General features: G+C 42.2%; 1 protein-coding gene across 3 annotated transcripts in view; it reads right to left on the bottom strand.

The window, feature by feature from the left end:
* The window catches only part of METTL24 (methyltransferase like 24), a 165564-nt gene that overhangs the window by 121516 nt on the left and 22761 nt on the right, over nucleotides 1–21287 (bottom strand). For all 3 annotated transcript variants that reach the window (XM_057527893.1, XM_057527894.1, XM_007190683.2), the window contains exon 2: nucleotides 9771–9869. In XM_057527893.1, coding sequence (XP_057383876.1) covers nucleotides 9771–9869 — 99 coding nt within the window. The remainder of the gene's footprint in view (nucleotides 1–9770; nucleotides 9870–21287) is intronic.

Here is a 21287-nt window from a genome sequence, read left to right as displayed (position 1 = left end):
ATTATTTTTTATTTTAATAACTTTATTTTATTTTATTTTACTTTATTTTATTTTATCCTCTTTCTTTCTTTCTATTTTCTCTCCCTTTTATTCTGAGCCGTGTGGATGAAAGGCTATTGGTGCTCCAGCCAGGAGTCAGTGCTGTGCCTCTGAGGTGGGAGAGCCAACTTCAGGACACTGGTCCACAAGAGACCTCCCAGCTCCACGTAATATCAAATGGTGAAAATCTCCCAGAGATCTCCATCTCAGTGCCAAGACCCAGCTTCACTCAACGACCAGCAACCTCCAGTGCTGGACACCCTATGCCAAACAACTAGCAAGACAGGAACACAGCCCCATCCATTAGCAGAGAGGCTGCCTAAAATCATAATAAGGCCACAGACACCCTAAAACACACCACCAGACGTAGACCTGCCCACCAGAAAGACAAGATCCAACCTCATCCACCAGAACACAGGCACTAGTCCCCTCCACCAGGAAGCCTACACAACCCACTGAACCAACCTCAGCCACTGGGGACAGATACCAAAAACAACGGGAACCACGAACCTGCAGCCTGCGAAAAGGAAACCCCAAACACAGTAAGTTAAGCAAAATGAGAAGAAAAAAAAACACACAGCAGGTGAAGGAGCAAGGTAAAAACCCACCAGACCTAATAAATGAAGAGGAAATAGGCAGTCTACCTGAAAAATTCAGAATAATGATAGTAAAGATGATCCAAAATCTTGGAAATAGAATAGAGAAAATACAAGAAACGTTTAACAAGGACCTAGAAGAACTAAAGAGCAAACAAACAATGATGAACAACACAATAAATGAAATTAAAAATTCTCTAGAAGAGATCAATAGCAGAATAACTGAGGCAGAAGAATGGATAAGTGACCTGGAAGAGAAAATAGTGGAAATAACTACTGCAGAGCAGAATAAAGAAAAAAGAATGAAAAGAACTTAGGACAGTCTCAGAGACCTCTGGGACAACATTAAACGCACCAACATTCGAATTATAGGGGTCCCAGAAGAAGAAGAGAAAAAGAAAGGGACTGAGAAAATATTTGAAGAGATTATAGTTGAAAACTTCCCTAATATGGGAAAGGAAATAGTTAATCAAGTCCTGGAAGCACAGAGAGTCCCATACAGGATAAATCCAAGGAGAAACATGCCAAGACACGTATTATTCAAACTATCAAAAATTAAATACAAAGAAAACATATTAAAAGCAGCAAGGGGAAAACAACAAATAACACACAAGGGAAATCCCCATAAGGTTAACAGCTGATGTTTCACCAGAAACTCTGCAAGCCAGAAGGGAGCGGCAGGACATATTTAAAGTGATGAAGGAGAAAAACCTACAACCAAGATTACTCTACCCAGCAAGGATCTCATTCAGATTTGATGGAGAAATAAAAACCTTTACAGACAAGCAAAAGCTGAGAGAGTTCAGCACCAACAAACCAGCTTTACAACAAGTGCTAAAGGAACTTCTCTAGGCAGGAAACACAAGAGAAGGAAAAGACCTACAATAACAAACCCCAAACAATCAAGAAAATGGGAATAGGAACATACATATCGATAATTACCTTAAATGTAAATGGATTAAATGCTCCCACCAAAAGACACAGACTGGCTGAATGGATACAAAAACAAGACCTGTATATATGCTATCTACAAGAGACCCACTTCAGACCTAGGGACACATACAGACTGAAAGTGAGGGGATGGAAAAAGATATTCCATGCAAATGGAAATCAAAAGAAAGCTGGAGTAGCAATTCTCATATCAGACAAAATAGACTTTAAAATAAAGACTATTACAAGAAACAAAGAAGGACAGTACATAATGATCAAGGGATCGATCCAAGAAGAAGATATAACAATTGTAAATATTTATGCACCCAACATAGGAGCACCTCAATACATAAGGCAAATACTAACAGCCATAAAAGGAGAAATAGACAGTAACACAATCATAGTAGGGGACTTTAACACCCCACTTTCAGCAATGGACAGATCATCCAAAATGAAAATAAATAAGGAAACACAAGCTCTAAATGATACATTAAACAAGATGGACTTAATTGATATTTATAGGACTTTCCATCCAAAAACAGCAGAATACACATTCTTCTCAAGCGCTCATGGAACATTCTCCAGGATAGATCATATCTGGGGTCACAAACCAAGCCTTGGTAAATTTAAGAAAATTGAAATCGTATCAAGTATCTTTTCTGACCACAACGCTATGAGACTAGATATCAATTACAGGAAAAGATCTGTAAAAAATACAAACACATGGAGGCTAAACAATACACTACTTAATAACCAAGTGATCACGGAAGAAATCAAAGAGGAAATCAAAAAATACCTAGAAACAAATGACAATGGAGAAACGACAACCAAAAACCTATGGGATGCAGCAAAAGCAGTTCTAAGAGGGAAGTTTATAGCAATACAATCCTACCTTAAGAAACAGGAAACATCTCAAAGAAACAACCTAACCTTGCACCTAAAGCAATTAGAGAAAGAAGAACAAAAAAACCCCAAAGTTACCAAAAGGAAAGATATCAGAAATAAATGAAAAAGAAATGACGAAACGATAGCAAAGATCAATAAAACTAAAAGCTGGTTCTTTGAGAAGATAAACAAAATTGATAAACCATTAGCCAGACTCATCAAGAAAAAAAGGGAGAAGACTCAAATCAATAGAATTAGAAATGAAAAAGGAGAAGTAACGACACTGCAGAAATACAAAGGATCATGAAAGATTACTACAAGCAACTATACGTCAATAAATTGGACAACCTGGAAGAAATGGACAAAATCTTAGAAATGCACAACCTGCCAAGACTGAACCAGGAAGAAATAGAAAATGTGAACAGACCAATCACAAGCACTGAAATTGAAACTGTGATTAAAAATCTTCCTACAATCAAAAGCCCAGGACCAGATGGCTTCATAGGCAAATTCTATCAAACATTTAGAGAAGAGCTTACACCTATCCTTCTCAAACTCTTCCAAAATACAGCAGAGGGAGGACACTCCCAAACTCATTCTACGAGGCCACCATCACCCTGATACCAAAACCAGACAAAGATGTCACAAAGAAAGAAAACGACAGGCCAATATCCCTGATGAACATAGATGCAAAAATCCTCAACAAAATACTAGCAAACAGAATCCAACAGCACGTTAAAAGGATCATACACCATGATCAAGTGGGGTTTATTCCAGGAATGCAAGGATTCTTCAATATACGCAAATCAATCAATGTGATACACCATATTAACGAATTGAAGCATAAAAACCATATGATCATCTCAATCACTGCAGAGAAAGCTTTCGACAAAATTCAACACCCATTTATGATAAAAAACCCTCCACAAAGTAGGCATAGAGGGAACTTTCCTCAACATAATGAAGGCCATATATGACAAACCCACAGCCAACATCGTCCTCAATGGTGAAAAACTGAAACCATTTCCACTAAGATCAGGAACAAGACAAGGCTGCTCATTCTCACCACTATTATTCAACATAGTTTTGGAAGTTTTAGCCACAGCAATCAGAGAAGACAAAGAAATAAAAGGAATCCAAATTGGAAAAGAAGAAGTAAAGCTGTCACTGTTTGCAGATGACATGATACTATACATAGAGAATTTTACAGATGCTACCAGAAAACTACTAGAGCTAATCAATGAATTTGGTAAAGTAGCAGGATACAAAATTAATGCACAGAAATCCCTGGCATTCCTATACACTAATGATGAAAAATCTGAAAGTGAAATTAAGAAAACACTCCCATTTACCATTGCAACAAAAAGAATAAAATATCTAGGAATAAACCTACCTAAGGAGACAAAAGACCTGTATGCAGAAAATTATAAGACACTGATGAAAGAAATTAAAGATGATACAAATAGATGGAGAGATATACCATGTTCTTGGATTGGAAGAATCAACATTGTGAAAACGACTCTACTACCCAAAGCAATCTACAGATTTAATGCAATCCCTATCAAACTACCACTGGCATTTTTCACAGAACTAGAACAAAAAATTTCACAATTTGTATGGAAACACAAAAGACCCCAAATAGCCAAAGCAATCTTGAGAACGAAAAATGGAGCTGGGGGAATCAGGCTCCCTGATTTCAGACTATACTACAAAGCTACAGTCATCAAGACAGTATGGTACTGGCACAAAAACAGAAATATAGATCAATGGAACAGGATAGAAAGCCCAGAGATAAACCCACACACATATGGTCACCTTATCTTTGATAAAGGAGGCAAGAATATACAGTGGAGAAAAGACAGCCTCTTCAATAAGTGGTGCTGGGAAAACTGGACAGCTACATGTAAAAGTATGAAATTAGAACACTCCCTAACACCATACACAAAAATAAACTCAAAATGGATTAAAGACCTAAATGTAAGGCCAGACACTATCAAACTCTTAGAGGAAAACATAGGCAGAACATTGTATGACATAAATCACAGCAAGATCCTTTTTGACCCACCTCCTAGAGAAATGGAAAAAAACCCAAAAATAAACAAATGGGACCTAATGAAACTTAAAAGCTTTTGCACAGCAAAGGAAACCATAAACAAGACGAAAAGACAACCCTCAGAATGGGAGAAAATATTTGCAAATGAAGCAACTGACAAAGGATTAATCTCCAAAATTTACAAGCAGCTCATGCAGCTCAATATCAAAAAAACAAACAACCCAATCCAAAAATGGGCAGAAGACCTAAACAGACATTTCTCCAAAGAAGATATACAGATTGCCAACAAACACATGAAAGAATGCTCAACATCATTAATCATTAGAGAAATGCAAATCAAAACTACAATGAGATATCATCTCACACCGGTCAGAATGGCCATCATCAAAAAATCTAGAAACAATAAATGCTGGAGAGGGTGTGGAGAAAAGGGAACACTCTTGCACTGTTGGTGGGAATGTAAATTGATACAGCCACTATGGAGAACAGTATGGAGGTTCCTTAAAAAATTAAAAATAGAACTACCATACAACCCAGCAATACCACTACTGGGCATATACCCTGAGAAAACCATAATTCAAAAAGAGTCATGTACCAAAACGTTCATTGCAGCTCTATTTACAATAGCCAGGACATGGAAGCAACCTAAGTGTCCATCAACAGATGAATGGATAAAGAAGATGTGGCCCATATATACAATGGAATATTACTCAGCCATAAAAAGAAACGAAATTGAGTATTTGTAGTGAGGCGGATGGACCTAGAGTCTGTCATACAGAGTGAAGTAAGTCAGAAAGAGAAAAACAAATACAGTATGCTAACACATATATATGGAATATAGAATATATATACAGAAAAAAAAAGGTCATGAAGAACCTAGGGGCGAGACGGGAATAAAGATGCAGACCTACTAGAGAATGGACTTGAGGATATGGGGAGGGGGAAGGGTAAGCTGTGACAAAGTGAGAGAGTGGCATGGACATATATACACTATCAAATATAAAATAGATAGCTAGTGGGAAGCAGCCGCATAGCACAGGGAGACCAGCTTGGTGCTTTGTGACCACCTAGAGGGGTGGGATAGGGAGGGTGGGAGGGAGGGAGACGCAAGAGGGAAGAGATATGGGAACATATGTATATGTATAACTGATTCACTTTGTTATAAAGCAGAAACTAACACACCATTATAAAGCAATTATACTCCAATAAAGATGTTAAAAAAAAAAAAGATTCACGGCTTTGAGGTTCAGCTGCTCCTCCACTAAACCTTGAGGAGTGGAGTTTTATTCTATTAAAGTTAACACTTTAAGCATTTCTTCTTCTTCCACAGACTTCGTCTTGCACAGATATCCCTATTGGAAAAACATTCTTTTCCATTCAATCTCTGCTAATGTTCCCCTTTCCTCTCCTAGCTCAAAAATAGAACACAGAAGTTTTTCCATTTTAACCATTTATTAACCATCTCATTTATAGACATTAGCTTTTGAAAACAGCTAGGAGTAAGGACTCAGTAAAATTCAGCTCCTAAAAATTAATTAAATATTGATTTTTCAAACTTTCTTGTTAAGATTTATGGCCAAGGCTTCAATGAATTCTCTTGTGAGCAAAATCAGCGAGGGCAGTAACTCCTAGCTAAGCTCTAACTCAGGTAATTATGGTTTTTTTTCTCCCTCTCTCTAATTCCCCTTGTCATTTTAGCCATATAAACAGAATTAAGCCTGGACAAAGGAAAACAGACTCCAGGAAAAAATGTTTTCTGAAATGCTTTTTAGTTATTTAACTTGAAGGGACCTAATTTATTTTCCTTTCATTTTGTATCCCAAAAGCCTGAATAGCATTTCTGCCAACCCATAAGTAGAATCTGGCAAAGGGAGCCCTTAAATTTTGGGGACTTGGCAAGAATCGCTTCAATAATCAAACTGTATGTTAATGAAATACATTATTTTGAAAGGTAAAATATCAAGGAAAGAGTTGTATTTTTGTTGCTTTTATCCCAGTTTGTGTGTGTGTGCATGTGTGTGTAGCAGTAAATATAATAGAAACTATTGTTATAAATTTGTAAAATCTGAATCTCTAGATCCGTAGGTTCTTATGTCATTCTTACAATCAGTTAGATGGGTAGATGATTAGATAGATAGATAGATAGATAGATAGATAGATAGATAGATAGATAGACTGACTTTAAAACGTATTTTTTCTTTTTAAAACAGCAACTGTTGCTTAGATTAATTTTGTACTGCAAGCCATGCTTCCTGAAGGCATATGGTTCGGGGGTTGCCATAAAAAGCTGGATCTGGAGCCTTCCTTTAGAACACAGCACTGGGTTTATGATTTAACTGTTTCTTGTTAGCAGCAGTGTATCGTCTACTCCAGAACTCAGAGATGTAACCATGGCCTTTCACATTAGAAAACAATACCTAGTAAAACTGAGCTTGATGTTATGCCCACTCTACCCGAATACCTTGCTCTGTGCTTCTGTTCCCAAGCTCCTTTGGCCTGGGGAAGTTTACCCACCCCATCTGTCCACCCTGTTAGAGAACACACAGTTCTCCTGCATCCTAGCCGTTCACCACTGTGGGGGGGGGGGCGGTATTTAATTCAGGTTTGACATCCCAGCCAGTGCCTAGCACAGCGTCATCCACAGAGCAGGTACTCAACAAATGCCTGCTGAATTGAGGAATGAATAAATCAACTGATAAACATATCAAATGCTAGGCCTTGCTGTACAAGCTTGAACACGGATTTGAGGGAAATATATATATATATATATATATATATATATATATATATATATATATATATATATATATATATATATAAAAGCAGTGTAAGAGGATGGAGGTGGGATTTGCTTAAGTACCTACAGAGGGTTTTTTTGGTTTTTTTTTTTCCCTTGCCCATTATGACTCACTACTGCTAACTATGAAAATTTTAGGTAATAGTGACTCTAATATTCTGCCAGCTTTGTAGGCTTTCATTGTCAAGATGAGTTCTAAATGAGGCGTAAGCTCCCAAAGCAGCCAAAAACTCTGCATTACATAGAGAGGGGGAGGGAGCACTGGTCAGTAGGATTCTGATTACACCAGTTAGTGTCATCTCTGATGAGCTCCCACCTGCTGGTCTAGTGACTCGGAAGCACACAAAAGCACAGGACTTTAACTGGGTAAAATGACCTCTGATTACAAAACAATTGTGAGGTCTAGAACTTTATCTTGTTCTTTCTAGAGGATGAAAAATCTTCTAGCGAGCTTTAACAACCAAATCTCTATTATTATACTCATCAAGCTGAATAATAATTATATGTCCATTTATCTACCTTCCCAACTAGTTTGTTAGCCACCTGAGGGCAGAGACTGTATTCCCAAGGCCTATGTTCCTGGCACATAGTAGATGCTCAGTAATACTTGGTTAATAACAATTCTACACTAGTCTTAACAAAGTACAGGCTCACGGAGCTGGGAGGGACCTTAGAAATAATTTGATACAATCTCTTTGTTTTCAAGATCAGAACAGCCAGAGCCAAACAAGCAAAATAAACTGCCCAGGGTCACAACATTAAACTACCTCACAGGATGCTTTTTTTAAAGAATTTTTTCCCTCTCAGCCCATAACTCATAGGAAAACTCCAAGAGGGGCTTGAAATAACACTTTCATGCCTCAAGAGCTTCTTCTAAGTTAACATGCCTTTTATAAGTTACAGAACATTAACCTGAAATACATATAAAATAGAATTTAGAGGCTTTCATGTGGTCAATTTATACTGGGAGGTGAAGCTCACAATTCTCAAATTCAACTCATAAATTTAACACCTCTCATTTTTCTCTAGGGCTTTTAAGGGCTTCTTAAAGTCATAGTTAAGAGATCCAGCTTCTTATTCTTCGTGTAAAACCAAACTATAAAATTAAAATTTCAGTATTTTAATTGTCTAAGTCCACCAAATTAATTTGCAGCAGCAAAATAAGATGAAATTATGTAAAGCACAGGGACCAATTTATCATCCCATTACTCATGATGAATTCAACAAGCTTTTACTTCCATGTCTAGGTGGCAAATATTAAAATTCCTGGTTGTCTGACTGCATCATATGAGAAATGGGACTTTCTTTTACCGCTAAACTAGCCTTCTAAAATTCCAGAAATATATGCTCTCCCATGGATGAAAAACGGGCTTGGCCACCAGTGAGGTTTGGGAGGGGAAGTGGGATGCCAAGAGCGAGTGGGCCGAAGGGAGATCAAAAGACCCAGGGACCCCCAGTGCCATACCAGCTCCACAGTGCAGCCTCCCCAGCTGCAGCTTCACAGGCAGTCTGAGTTTCTAATTTACTAGCACCTCTCAGCTCAGGGCGACCTTTCCCTCGGGCCCTGATTTTCTTTTCTGTCTCTCTTCCCTCAGGATCAGGCTACTTGAGAATGGAACCTCCTGATTAATGTGTCAAGAGCCATAGACTCTCCTTAATGGAGGGTCTCCGCCTGCTCGGGTCGCCCGGGCAGGAGCTGCCACAATGTGTTAAGTCACTAATGAAGGCCAGTGCTCAGTAATGATTTAAAGTGCCCTAAGAACAGAGAGTCTTCGGATTCAGTAAGCTTCTCTTCCTACTGCCTGCAAAGCCTCCTTTACTCTCTGGCCTAACGCATCCCTGTCTGCCAAGCTTCTGTGGCAGAAAAGCGAAAAGGCAGACTTCTCCAAATACAAAATGGAATTTGAACCTCCAGATGATGGTTTTGGTTTGTGACACACTGGACTGCCTACTCATGGGCATGAATCTGTCGCTTCACATGGTTTTCCAAAACAATTTTCTAAAGTGGATCTTTAAAACACATCGGGATGAATCATTAAAACATCTCAGGGTGACGATACTCCTGGAAGGGATAAGATGCTGAAGCAGATGGAAGGCATCTATTATATGCCTCTAAGTGAGTGAATATATTTAAGCAGCAAGGCCTCAGAAACTCTATCAAGTCCCTATCAGGAGGCACTGAGAAACTCCCCAGCCTTCTTTAAAAGGGGGTAATTAGCGGGACTTCCCTGGTGGTCCAATGGTTAAGAATCCGCCTTCCAATGCAGGGGATGCGGGTCCAACCCCTGGTCGGGGAACTAAGATCCCACATGCCGTGGGGCAACTAAGCCCATGCACCACAACTAGAGAGAAGCCTGTGCGCTGCAACTAAGACCTGACGCAGCCAAAAATAAATAAATAAAATTTTTTTTAAGGGTGCAATTAGCATCTTTTACAGAGTCTCCATAACCACTTGTGCCTGAAACACAACCTGAATGGTGCTGATGTATCTCAGGAACCTCAAGGCTTCTTCATCCAGGGACCGAGCAGGACCTGCCCAAGGCTGGAGATCTATATGCCACCGGGGACCCTGTAAGGAGAAAACATAGGTCAGTGTGTAAGGTATCAGGAGCTTGGGATGGGGGTGGGAAGGATGCAGAGCATCAGCGAGGCAAGACTACTAGCCGCCTGCAAAACAAACACGGCTGCACTTTGCGGCAGGGGGTTGGTTCGGAGCTGCTATAGTTAAGGCCACATCAATCACAGGGAGACAAATGAGGCCTGAGAAAGCCCAGCTACCAGATTAAGCAGGAGACTGCAAAAGCTAGAGGGGATGTCTGTCTCGATCTTCTGATCAAAGGCAAACTCCACTCAATCCCGTCAGGCTCTCTCAGCTGCGGCTTTGTATTACCCGGAGCCACTCCCGGTTGTGGAGAAATCCTCCCCTGCCTACTATGGTTTCCAAGGCTTAGAGCTTCAGAAATAGGTGCCTCCTAGGGGCCAGTTTTGTTGTCATGGTCCCATAATGCCTGAATCCTCAGGGCACTTGGGCACCTTCCCCCCGAGCAAGGCGGGTGGTGGCACCCAGAGTTCTAGACCTCAGTGCACCTGTCGTCTGGACCATGCACCTGCCAACAGTCCCTGGAGCTGGCACTACCACGGCTGGCAAGGGTGGCCTTCTAGCACTGTGGGACAGCCTCCAGCTTTCAGCAGAGGACATGAGGGGCTCCCAGGAGCACAGGGATGAGAACTCTAAGCCCCCGTTTACAGCAAGGGTAGAGTGGATGAAGGGTTGGGGGAAAGTAGTGGTGATCCAGAAGAATCAAAAATGGGGACCCCTCCAGTCAAAAGGAAGCACCAGTCATAAAATCCTTGCTAGAGCTCAAGTTCCCCACCTATAGTTGTCACCACCTGGAAACCTCCGGAGGCTCACTGTGATCCCAAGGGCAGAGTACTGCCCAGAGTGTATGATGGGGAAGGGCAGGGGCCTGGGCAGGGAGAAGCCCCAGCAGCTGGCAGGGTGAACATCTAGCGTCAGGAAAGACTCTGGGGGTCTGGGCACAGGGGTTCCTGCAGAGTGGTTAAGATGGGCCCCTAAACCCCATTTTAAGGTGAGGAAGGGGGCAGGGGAGGGTTCTGGGGACAAAATAAAGGGACTGTTCATGTACACACATTGTTCCCCAGTCAGGTATTGCAATGGTCTGAACGTGTGTCTCCCACCCCAAATTCCTATGTTGAAATCCTAATGCCCGGTGTGATGATGTGAGGGGGTAGGACTTTTGGGAGGTGCTCACGTCATGAGGGTGGAGCCTTCATGAATGGAATTAGTGCTCTTTTAAAAGAGACCCCTCATAGCTCCCTAGGCCCTAACACCATGTGAGGACACACAGAGAAGTCAGCCATCTGCAGCCCAGAAGAGGGCCCTCACCAGAACCCCACCGTGCTGGCACACCGATCTTGAACGTCCAGCCTCCAGAACTGTGAGCAATAAATTTCTGTTGTTTGGAAGCCAGCCAGTCTGTGGTATTTTGTTATGGCAGCCAGAATAGCCTAAGACAGGTATTATGGCAAGAACTGTCTGTCACCCACAAAGAAACATCGAAACAGGCTAGCCCTGAGGCACTTTTGTACCTTTATGGGTTTTTTGCCCCTAAATGGGGTGGCCTAGGTGACTTGGGGTTAAACGGAAAGCAAGGAAGAGCGGGGGGCAAGCAGGTTAGTCAGTGTGAAGCCAAGTGTGTGGGCTTGGGGAAGAAGAGTACACTCTGGCATGAGGGTGCGAGATAAATGCAGACACTTTGTAAGTGGTAAAGCGTTATTCCGGGTTAGGCATTATGAGACTCATATCTCTGCACCAAGTCCCGAGAGCCCACAGTCTTAGTGGCTCTCAGGTCTGCACTGCCTTATGGTGGCTGAGAGCCCTGCAGTCCTCTGGACTGAAAGAAGCCTCACTGATTTCCCACAGGCTGTCTTTTCCTCAGCAATCCTTAAGGCAGGGACAGTTTCATGGGCATGCCACCTGCACAGTCTTAGAAGGGCTTGTGTTTGGCTCAGTGCTGACACTCTTAATAATTTTTTAACAAGAGCCTCCACATTCTTATTCTGTGCTGAGCCCTGCAAATTATGTAGTCAGTCTGCCCTGAGGGGCACCTTTTTTTGGGAAACAGGCTTTTCGTATAGCTGTTCCTGTTCTGTGAAGGTTGAGGAGGCAAGAGACTCCAGTCAGAGAGAGCCTGAGAACATTAAGTAATATATCTTCCCAGTTAATGGCTCCCACCCCCTATTTCTTTTTTCCTTCTCTAAATTAGCTGTTGATTACCATTCAGTCAAACAATACTTATTGAGCATCAGCCACTCTGTGCCAGGCACTGGTCGGCACACGTTTGAATAAAACCCGGAGGCTCCTGGGAGGTGCTCACAGTCTGGTGGGGGAGACAGATACATACAAAATAAGTTTGACAGGGAAATGCTGAAACGTTAGGGAAAGTCATTCTTTCTGGGAAACTACTTAATTATGAAACCATAATTTATAGACACACTTTAGTACAAATGCCTCTTAGTTTTGCTCGGTCACACTCCTTTTGCGTCTAACGACAAAGAGTGTCTTCCCAGGTTGCCGCTGCTGTCAGCACAGCAACACAATGCTGCATGCAAGCTTGTCCAGCCCTGGGGTTTAAAACTCCCCACATCATTGTCGTGGGACCCTGACAAGTACCCTGGCACCTGGCCCAGGACCCTCTTGATGAAAATGATAAAGTTCCCACATTATGGTTTTCCTCTAAATCAGGGATCTGTAAACTTTTTCTATAAGAAGTCAAACAGCAAATATTTTAGGCTTTGCAGGCCATACAGTTTCTGTTGCAATTCCTCACTGCCTGTTGTAGCTCAAAATCAGCCAAAGACAGTAAGTAAACAAATGGACAGGACTGTGTTCCAATAAAACTCCATTTACAAAAACAGCCGGCAGGCTGGATTGGGCCTGCAAGGCTGTGGTTTGCTGACCCCTGCTCTATTTGATGCTAATTTGGTTGTAGACCAGCCTAGAGGAGAGTGTTTACTTGAAATAATGCAAGAGACACAGATTATGATATCTGGGTTACAAACAACTTTGTCATCTGGGTGACTGGGGAAATATTGGCCAGGTCCCAGCAGGATACAGTGGGAAGAATTTAATAGAGAGCCTATTTATAATACAAAGGTGTAGGCAGAGTTTAGGAAACCAATAAGGAGTAATGCAATACCTGTGGCTGGTAGCACCAGGGAGCCCTTTCAAACCCTGAGCCTGAAGGAGCAAAGAGGGGGAGGGATTTGTGGAACCCAGAGAGGGAAACTGCATGGAGAAGGTGTTTCATAGAAGAACACAGCCAATCCCATCACATCCAGCCCTATTACATACCCACCCTAACTGTCAAATCGAAGGATAAGCTAGAGAAGAGGGAGGCTGTGGTTGGTCCATAGGCCCGCCTACTGGGGTGCAGAGCAGGAGAAGCAGGATGGAGAGTGGTGCTGGAGAGGCAAGTGGAAGGTCTCCTGCACAGCATCTTTGGAAAGAGGCACTGAGACTTGACCAGGGAGTCATTCATTCATTCAGTGGCCATTTGTGCCTCGTGCCAGGCTCTGGGTTACAACTTAATATAGGACAGAGCTGTGTACACCAATAAATGCAATGAAGTTCTGCAAGAGCTTTGACTGAAATCTCTGTAGGGCACAATGGGGTCACGGAGAGATGAAGGACCCAAGTACCACTCCAAAATAAATACCAGAAAATACAAATGTAGATTATAGGAAGCAGTCTCCAATGTGAGAAGCCCAAAACTCTCAATAAAGAGACACCTTAAAAACCGCAGAAGCACTTAACCTGGGCTAACACACGAAAGTAATGTCACAGATCAATAATAGTGAATCCATACGGTGACTCAACATGACAAAACTATATAATTATCTTAAGAATCCACAAGCAGTATCCATCTTGCTATCTGATATTTCTCAGTTTCACTGAGTGTTGACCACGACAAAGCTAAACACGACAGCTGGAACGGTGAGTAACGTAAGTTGAGGGGCCTCAGGTGGGGATATAATAGAAATATACAGCAGACAGATGCCCTCAGAAGTGCTCTGGCTTAATGCTTTGGTTGAGCTGTTTAGAAAACATTTCACATAAAGTAATGTTCTCATCGGCATCAGTCTGACAGCAGTTTGTGATTATTTCCCCAAGGAAACCACTAGCTTTTATCATATCTTTCAATTATCACTTGTCTTAATTTTCTAGTGCACACATCAATATTTGTCCTTCAAAGATCCCACAAACAATTCTCTGAGCACCTTAAAATACCCATGGTTGGTGTTTACTAGTACAAGGCAAAAAACCCCATCTTTTTCTTTTAAAAAGATTTTATCATTATGATTTTACCTTCAAACAGTTCCCTAAATGCCAGGGTCCACTATTAGCCATGTGCTCCAAATACCGTGTGGCCAGGACAAGGCTACCCCCATCACTCCCAGGAGGTGGGAAGGTAGATTCCCAGTCCCTTTTGTCACCCCCACTTCCTCTTCAGATGGGTAAAGGAGCAGCTTAAGCAGAAGGTGGTGGAGGTACAGTCACTGGGGTCATTGGGGGCTGGTCTCTGTCCCCGGCAGGCTTGAGCTGAAACGTCAAATGGAGCATACACAATGCGTTGCCACAGAGAAGCGGCCAGGCTCCTGAGCCCCCGCAGGGGCGGTGGGCGGGATGGGGGGGGGGTGTTGTCCAATTCCTTTGCAATCTGTGGTCCGGCCCCCTACCTAAACCACCAGGCCAGTCGTTCAAAGGAGCGCCTCCCGCAGCAAAGACAGCCATCCCAGGAAAGGCAGGGTCCCAGGTTTCTGAGGAAAGGCAGCTGCCCTCACCCACTTTCGTCTGTGAAGGATTCATCCGGCACTTCCTCCAGGAAACATGTGTTGCAAAGTGAACTGGTTTCTTCTAATGAGGGGAAATGTTTTGATTATACAGAAAAAAATTCCAAAAATTAACACTAAGCAAAGGATGCTATACACAACTAACTCATGTTGTTTGGGGGCTATTTTGCAGACATCTGAGCATCTCTTCCCAAAGGGTAAAAAGTGATCGCTGAGTCAGCCCAAGTTGGTGCACAGAGATAATGGATCTGGCTCTAAAGACGGCAGCAAGCACAGCCGTGAGGCTTTCACATATTTTTATAATTTATGACTTCAGCATCAAACTTGTTTCTTGAAAAAAGAAAATGATTCTTTCAAGCCAAAGAAACTGAATTCCAAGATTTTACTAATAAAAGATAATGCAAAATATAAAGCAATCTTTTAAAATACTCTTTTGCCTACCAGCCTACACGTATGCATATAACAGAAATATATTAACTCAAGACCATAAGCCCCAAGCAAAACTGGTTGCATTAAAATATATATATATATATATATATATATATATATATATATATACACACACACACACACACACAAACACACATATATAAAAGCAGAGCCACCCATGACCTGAAAAGAGAATCATCGATTCTGCCTCGTGCAAAAGCTTTCTTTGCCTTGAAATTTGGAACAACAGCTTCCTTCTTCAGAGGCCGTTTTCCCCACACCCATGAATGACCTCATGCAGGCCACACAGAAATTGTCCAATTAGCAACAGTTCCACCATCAGTTGTACAAGCAAGTTTTGTACATGCATGTTTTTTAATTTCTTTTAAAATAAGAACCAAAGGAGTCTAATGGTCCCATTCCTCTGTGTTTCAGTGCTACAGTTCTTTGGGGATGAAATTGTATGACAAGTGATTTAAATAATCAGTTTCTTTATTGTGATGGATAATTGGTAGAGTGTCTGGGATATTTTTACGATGTTTCAATACTCTCAAATGCGCATTCCCACAGCTAGTAAGCTCTTGAAAGGTTTTAGAACCAGCAATTTTCTGCTGGGAGAGAAGGCTAACAATTGATTTTCTGTGCTGTGGTTGTGCCTGTGGAAAAGAACAAGGTTGTGAGTCCTTGACTCAAACTAAACAATACGCTGAGCCTGTGTGATGAGTTGATTTTGGGAAGCCTAAGCTTTCTAGAAAAAAAAACAAACTCAAAACAAGCAAAATCTATTTATTTGGCAATTCTGCTGCAATTCTGTGCTAATTAAGAGCATCTGTCAGTGGGCGGGAAACAATGATTGAAGGAAATTGTTTGCTCCTTTTTAGAAGGAGAAGGGGGGCTGTGGGAGTTGTTGTGGGAGGCAGAGGCACAAAATGGTACCTGGGAAGAGCATGAATCCAGATGAGCACCAGCCACTGTCTTTCTGGAATGCCCTGAGATAACCATGGTTTCTAGGACTTCGCTTGAGTGGGATTAGGGGCTCCCAGAGTCTCTGGGTGGCAGCTCACATGTCTCTCCCCACCAGTCTCATGTAACAGGACTTTCTCTCAGAATCAGCCCTGCTTTGGAAAGAGCAGGGGTCAGTTACACAGTTTATTGTGACATTTAAAATTCAGGTACCCCACGCAAAAATTTCATTAAAAAAAAAATCTCCGTTTCAGTTCTGGGTAACATGGATAAGCACACCCACACCCTGTGTCTGGCACTGAATACGGCAATAAAACCTGGACAGAATGCAGAGAGCAGCTATTTGAGGAATCTGAAAAGTAAATACTAGCAGGCAGATTGAAGACCAGAACTCAAAGTACCAGGAACCAGCAGTGAGGTTACCACTGTTTTTCTCCTGGTATTCCCCTCAAGCCCCGACTCGGGCAGCCGCACACTGGATGTGGACGTCATTGCAGACGAGAGCTCCAGGAGAAGCCCTCTAGTTCAGGCTCAAGGAGGGAAGGGGTCTCCTAATGCTCAGAGAAAGCAGGGGGCTTCCCCATTTCCCCCTCTCCTTGCATTTCCTTTCCTTCATTCTAGCATCCCAACTCCCAGGCAATCCCACTGCAGTGGTGGAAGCCACAGCAGGAGTCCGCAAGCACCTAAAACTCTGAGGAAAGGGAAGTTTCTTCTCTGATCTGAGGTTGTGGCCCCAAACCCTGCTGAGTATTTCCTCTCTTCTCAGGCAGCTTGGCCTTGGACTTGGACATAGTCATGGGAAGGGTGCCATAAAACACAAGCAGAGCAAGAGTAACTAAAGTCTAGCCTTTCTAGCCAGAGGTTCAGGAATGCAGGGGACTAGATAATACAGTCAACCCTCGGTATCTGTGGATGCGGAACACTGGGGATACTGAGGGCCGAATGCAGTACGCCATTGTATAAGAGACTTGAGCATCCACAGATTTTGGTATCCGTGCACATGCTAGAAACAATCCCCTCCCCACCCCAGATACCTAGATACTTGCATCTGCACGTGCATCTGAACCATTAGCATATCAAAAACTTTGAGAACCAAGCTAACAGACAGACTTCCACCAGGTCCCAGACTGGTCACTGGTGTCATGCATGTGGGACAGATCTGAAGAACACTGCAAAGATTTTGAAAACAGAACTGATACTGAAACCACAATCCATAGAAGGCTGGCTGGAACTTGAGACCTGAACCCAACCAGGTCAAGTGCCTGTAAAAACAAATATATGGACATTATCTATAGTATTTAAACATGACTCAGAGTCTCATGATATTACATACAAAATGCCCAGGATATAACCCAAAACTACTCAGCATATGAAGAATCAGGAAAATCCCAATTGGTGTGGGGAAAAGACAATCAACAAATGCCAATGACATGACACAGATACTGGAATTATTTGACAAAAACTTAAAAGCAACTATTACAGAAATACTCCAAGAAGTAATAGTGTACACTCTTGAAACCAATAGAAAGATAGAAAGTCTCAGCAAAGAAATAGGATATATAAAGAGCCAAATGGACATTTCAGACCTGAAAAATACAATAAACAAAATAAAAATCTCAGTAGATGGACTCAATAGCAGAATGAATATAACACAAAAAGGAGTCAGCGAACTTGTAGATCAATAGAGAGTATCCAATCTGAACAACAGAGAGAAAAAATTATTTGAAAAAGAAATGAGGGCTTCCCTGGTGGCACAGTGGTTAAGAATCCGCCTGCCAATGCAGGGGACACGGGTTAGAGCCCCGGTCCGGGAAGATCCCACATGCGCGGAGCAACTAAGCCCGTGCGCCACAACTACTGAGCCTGTGCTCTAGAGCCCGTGCCCCACAACTACTGAAGCCCGTGCACCTAGAGCCCGTGCTCCACAACAAGAGAAGACACCACAATGAGAAGCCTGCACACCGCAAGTAAGAGTAGCACCCGCTCACCACAACTAGAGAAAGCCCGCGTGCAGCAATGAAGACCCAACGCAGCCAAAAACAAAATAAATAAATAAATTTATTTTTTAAAAAAATGAAAAGAGCCTCAGGGACCTGTGGACAATACCAAGAGGTCTAACACTCAGTTACTGGAATCCAAGAGGAGGAAGAGAAAGAATGCAGTGCAGAAAAAACTACTTAAAGATATAATGGCTAAAAAATTCCCAAATTTGACATTAGACATAAACCTAAAGATTCAAGAAGCTCAGCAAACCCCTAACAGAAAGACACAAAGAAATCTATGCCCATACACATCTTAATCAAACTGCTGAAAACTAAAGACACCGACAACAACAAAAAGCTCAGTCTCTTTAATCTTGTGATAGACTTAATAGTGGGCCAGGGTCCAAATGGCTAGATGGGAAAGGCAGAGCCAGCCCAGCTCAAAAGGGCTTCTTACCCTGAGGTCCCCTCCCTGTCAAGGCCCAGTCCCACCTCCCCAAGTCCATCTGCTAAATGTCTTTGGCAGCAGACAGCACGCATACTGAAACCCAAATCCAGAGCACATTCTGAATCCTTTCCCCATCAATCTGCCGCCTCTGCAACATTACACAGAGTGTAGGCTGGGAGGCAAGGGAACCAGAAATCAAATCAACTCTGACAAGAAAAAATGCACTATCATTCAAGCAGATAACTTTTAGGAAGAAATTTTTTAAATAAAATAAAAAATAAACGGAAAAGGAGGAATAAATGCTCAGCTCTAGATTTATTCTCTAAGTTATCCTGGTAAGTTGGAAAGAAATGCCAAACTAATTTGAGTTGGGTTTTGTTCTTAAACTGACGTCTTTAAATTCACTGTGTTTTTTGTGTGTGGCAAAATAGTTCAAGTCTGGGTGAGACTGAAACACACAAAGGGATGGTGAAGAGAATAAAATATATAATGTATTTTAGGTTTTTATCATTGACAACAGAAAGAGAAGCCAAATTCCTGGAGTAGATCCAGTGAAATGCAGAGGTTTTCATTCATTTTCATGATATAGAAACTATATAACATCTGCATACACAGTAGGCACTCAAATGTCAAATCATGGATCTCACTAGGGTTACACATCAACCATGAAAGGAAGGGAGGAGTTTCATTTGTCTTACGAAAGTAAGATTATATAAGACTGTTTGCCTAAGAAAGCAAAAAGGAATGTAGAAACAGCACTTATCACAGTTTTAAGGATTCTCTCTCTCTCTCTCTCTCTCTGGGACACACACACCCCTCCACACATATGCACACTGTATTCAAAACATATAAGTTACCCAGACTTGGGACTCAGAATCTTAGAAGCTTAATATCATCTGAATCAACATCAATCTGTTATGAGGTCATGGATTTACTTCAGTTTGAAAACTCCAGCCAGTTAATATCCCCCAAGTTATTTACCAGTTCCCAAAACATTACCCTCTCAAAATGGAAGGTCTGCAGGACCCCAATAAACCCATTTCAAGGATTCTTGAATCCTGAGTCGCTGCCAAAGCCAAAGGAGACATGGAGTTAGCAGAGGGCGGGGAGAACAGGAAAACCACCAGGAGGGAGGGAGAGGAATAGAGAAGGGAAACAAGAAAATGGGGGGCATGAGAGGAGAAAGGGTTGCTCCCCCAATACCTGCTCAGCAATCTCCATCCTCCCCACAAGTTCACCTGGGACCCAGGGTTGTCAGTAAGTGGTACCCAGGACTCTGTGGTGGCTCTCATGAGCCACATGAGTCCTCAAACCTCATGCCAAACCACAGGTCCCCCCATGGGTTCCCTCAGTGTGATCCTGAGGCTGCCAGTCACGTCCATGCAGATGCCTCCTTAGCCTCTCAGCCTCCGAACCTCTGAAGAGGCTCTGTGGCACAATGTTGGGCAGAAAGCCTGTCAGTGCTAAGGCTCAGTGCTGCTGAGCAGTTTCACAGGGAAAGTGTTTCAGTTCTGCAGTCTAAACAAGACATGATTTTTATGACCAAAGAGAATTAAAATGCGTCACCCAGCATCACCAAGTGCAGGGAGATGGGGATCATGGCAAAAAGAATGCATCCCAGAGGCCACATCTGAGATGCAGAGCTACAGCACCCAATAGCCACCCCGCAGGCTGACGGGGGGGTGAACAGCAGCTGCGTGTGGCACAATGCATAGATGGGACACAAAGCCATCCCTGGAAATCAACCAGAGACACTGGACGATGCTTGGGTAGCCTCCTTTGAAAAAGGATGTAGCAAGCAAGACAAGGTGCTCTGCCGTGAGTAGGACAGCCGAGGGTGGGTGGGAGAGAAAGAGAAAAGTGGGGTTCAGGACCCCAGAAAAAACACACACCATGGTTCAAGGGTATCATCAGTTTCCTGATGAGGCTGTCATATCCCACTGACTATAAGCCATCAGTTGCACCAACTATTTATGTATGTATATTTGTACGTGTGTATGTATGCACATATGTGTTTCTCAGTTTTAAGTGTATGTTCATTCATTATTAACTAACTTGTCATCTTTATATTGTCCATGTTTTATATTGTCCATATTGCCACTCTCTGGCCCTTTTGATTATGATATAGTATCTGGTAGCCTGAGTGAATCCTACTGACAATTAGAGATAAGACTCTGGTTCTGGGACATTCCTCACATGATTCTATATTTATAGAACATTTTTCTGTCTGAGTGCACTGTAAGTTATAGTGTCTGACAAGTAGAAGCAGCCCAATAAATGTTTCTTTTTCATCTGTGGGAGGCTGCCAGCACTGTAAAACAAGGCAGAGAGAGAGCTGGCAGGACAACTCTGGAACCAAAAGCACTTTAAGCTTCAAACCTAAATGGAAGCTGATCATTAAGTGGCCCTTTTCAGGAACATGAAGAATTGCCGAAGGAAGCAGACCTTTTCGGAGGTCAATTATTACAGGGTTTGTAACTCTCTGAACTGAGAGTTCTTTGGTGAAAGAGAAAGGGACTCTCAAAGGTTAGAAGTGAAGCTGCCAAAGTATCATCTGACCTTGGCCCAGTCCCCTTTCCCCATTTCAAACTGGAAATAACAAGAGTAAAGGGGACAGATTGTGAAAATAAATACAGATCTAAACTGATGAAAAATGTTGAACATATTTCTTAATTGTATGAGAAAGGAGCACTAACACTCCTTGCATTAAACAAAAACAAGCAAACTTCCATCCACAGGAAGTTTTAAAAATAAACAAGTTATAGAATTCAGAAGACAGAAACTATTTCTA

Source organism: Balaenoptera acutorostrata, chromosome 14, assembly GCF_949987535.1.
Source record: "Balaenoptera acutorostrata chromosome 14, mBalAcu1.1, whole genome shotgun sequence".
NCBI classification, from domain to species: domain Eukaryota; kingdom Metazoa; phylum Chordata; class Mammalia; order Artiodactyla; family Balaenopteridae; genus Balaenoptera; species Balaenoptera acutorostrata.
This window is presented reverse-complemented; position numbering and strand designations above follow the sequence as displayed.